General features: G+C 47.3%; 1 protein-coding gene across 1 annotated transcript in view; it reads right to left on the bottom strand.

Moving 5' to 3' along the window:
* Positions 1-2457, bottom strand: part of abcc5 (ATP-binding cassette, sub-family C (CFTR/MRP), member 5) — a 28449-nt gene extending 25992 nt beyond the window's left edge. The window contains exons 1-2 of the mRNA XM_046074999.1: positions 2299-2457; positions 1193-1302 (exon numbers count right to left, since the gene is read on the bottom strand). Of these exons, the coding sequence (XP_045930955.1) occupies positions 1193-1302; positions 2299-2394 (206 nt within the window). The 5' untranslated portion in view covers positions 2395-2457. The remainder of the gene's footprint in view (positions 1-1192; positions 1303-2298) is intronic.
* Between the last annotated feature and the right edge of the window lie 347 nt (positions 2458-2804).

Raw genomic sequence — 2804 nt, 5'->3', positions numbered from 1 at the left:
GGACACAAACACACCTGAGGGGAAAAACACACATGAGGACACAAACACACCTGAGGGGAAAAACACATCAGAGGACACATACACACCTGAATGGAAAAACACACCTGAGGACACAAACATACCTGAGGACACAAACACACATGAGGACACAAACACACCTGAGGATACAAACACACCTGAGGACACAAACACACCTGAGGACACAAACACACCAGAGGATACAAACACACCTGAGGACACACACACACCTGAGGACACAAACACACCTGAGGGGACACAAACACACCAGAGGACACCAACACACCCTAGGGGACACAAACACACCTGAGGGCCAAACACACCTGAGGATCCAAACACACCTGAGGACACAAACACACATAAGGACACAAACACACCTGAGGGGACACAAACACACCTGAGGGGACACAAACACACCTGAGAACACAAACACATCTGATGACACAAACACATCTGAGGACACAAACACACCTGAGGACACAAACACACCTGAGGGGAAAAACACACCAGAGGATACCAACACACCCTAGGGGACACAAACACACCTGAGGACACAAACAAACCTCAGGATACAAACACACCTGAGGACACAAACACAACTGAGGACACAAAAACACATGAGGACACAAACACACCTGAGGGGACACAAACACACCTGAGGGGACACAAACACACATGAGTACACAAACACACATGAGGACACAAACACACCTGAGGATACAAACATACCTGAGGACACAAACACACTTGAGGGGAAAACACACCTGAGGACACAAACACACCTGAGGGGAAAACACACCTGAGGACACAAACACACCTGAGGGGACAAACACACCTGAGGGGAAAAACACACCTGAGAATACAAACACACCTGAATGGAAAAACACACCAGAGGACACAAACACACCTGAATGGAAAAACACACCAGAGGACACAAACACACCTGAGGGGAAAAACACAACTGAGGACACAAACACACCTGAATGGAAAAACACACCAGAGGACACAAACACACCTGAGGACACAAACACACCTGAATGGAAAAACACACCAGAGGACACAAACACACCTGAGGGGAAAAACACACCAGAGGACACAAACACACCTGAGGGGAAAAACACACCAGAGGATACAAACACACCTGAGCTGTGTGTCTTTGGTGTGTGCGTGTTACCTGTCCTTCTCTGCACCTGCTGTGTTCTGGTCTGTGTCTTTAGCTTCGCCCTCCTCCAGCTCTTCTCCATGGTAACCAGCTGATCCATCCTCACACAAACCCAACACACCCTGAGAGCACACACACAAAGAAGACATTGTTCATGGTCCTGTACAAATATTTGGACATATTTCACAAAGCTTGTATAAAAACTAAAATTCAGCAGCCCAGTCAGCTTTAATCTGAAACTCACCGTCTGTTTCCTGTTTCAGCTTTAATCTGAAACTCATTGTCTGTTTCCTGTTTAGGTTTTAATTTGAAAGTCTGTTTCCTGTTTAAGTTTTAATTTGAAAGTCTGTTTCCTGTTTCAGTTTTAATCTGAACAGTAATTGAAGCTGTCGGTTAAATTTATGTAAAGTATGAAGCAGCTTCAAATGGAAATACTCAAAGTACCTCAAACATGTACTACAGTACTTGAGTAAATGTATTTAGTTAGCCAATCAGAGAGCAGCATTTATCTGTCTCAGTTGTATAATGATTACATTAACTCAGTCCTCTGTGTGTGCGTGTCACAGCCTCCTCTCTGAGCGCGCTCAGCTCACCCGAGCAGATGAGCTGCTACTGAGCACGTGCAGGACTCACGTTTGCTGCCTCATGATGCTCACACACATCCCATTCATTCAAACGGCCTCGGCCAATCAGAAGCCTCGCAGCCCCGGGGAGACTCAGCCAATCAGACGGCTGGATTCCCCTCAGCATCAGCTGGGCAGCAGCAGGAGGCGGGGCTTCATGTAAACAAAGAGGGGATGTAAGAGAGAAGCTTCATGGTTGTTTTGATGTAAAAGGAGCTTCACACTCTCCTTCAGCTGCTCTTCCTGTGTCACTGTTGTATTGATTAGGACTGATCAGCTAGGAGGGGGGGGGGGCAGATGCGTCTGGACTCACGTCGAGTCTGAACGTTTTCTTGCAGCAGAACACGTTTTTCTGCTGTTTCACTGAGAAGCTCACAGATCACACCTGCTGCTTGATCTGTGTGATCATACGGTGATCACACCTGACACCCCCCCCCCCCCCCCCCCCCCCCACCTGGACCTGCTGCAGGGTGACCTCTGACCCCCCCTCCTCACCTGGACCTGCTGCAGGGTGACCTCTGACCCCGGCAGAGCACCATGGGGCGGCTGTCGAGACGCCGACTCGCTCTGTCCACAGTCATGTTCTCTCATCGTCTATCAGACCACATGGAGCTGTGACCTCTGACCCCGACACTCGCACAGGAAGCTCCTGAGACTCTGCAGACAGCACCGTGAAGTATAAATACATGAAGAACACAGTACAGACAGCTCCACAGCAGTGAACAAACTGACAGTGGAAATACTACAGGTATACAGAAATACTGCAAGTAAAGAATACTGCAGTTGTACAGATGGATTATTACAGCAGTATCATCACATCTCTGTGCAGTAAACTACAGAGTCCTTGTACATTTCAGGAGAAAATACTCAACAATAAACCGAACTCACACTTTCAATACTAAAAGAAATCTGTAACTTAATGAATACCTTTAAATACAGTCGCAGGAAAAAGTACGTGATCCCTTTGGAAGTACTTAATATCTGATCTTCACCTAACAGAC

Source organism: Micropterus dolomieu, linkage group LG17, assembly GCF_021292245.1.
Source record: "Micropterus dolomieu isolate WLL.071019.BEF.003 ecotype Adirondacks linkage group LG17, ASM2129224v1, whole genome shotgun sequence".
Taxonomy (NCBI): domain Eukaryota; kingdom Metazoa; phylum Chordata; class Actinopteri; order Centrarchiformes; family Centrarchidae; genus Micropterus; species Micropterus dolomieu.
Note: the sequence above shows the minus strand (reverse complement) of the source record. Positions and strands in the feature narration are given on the sequence as shown.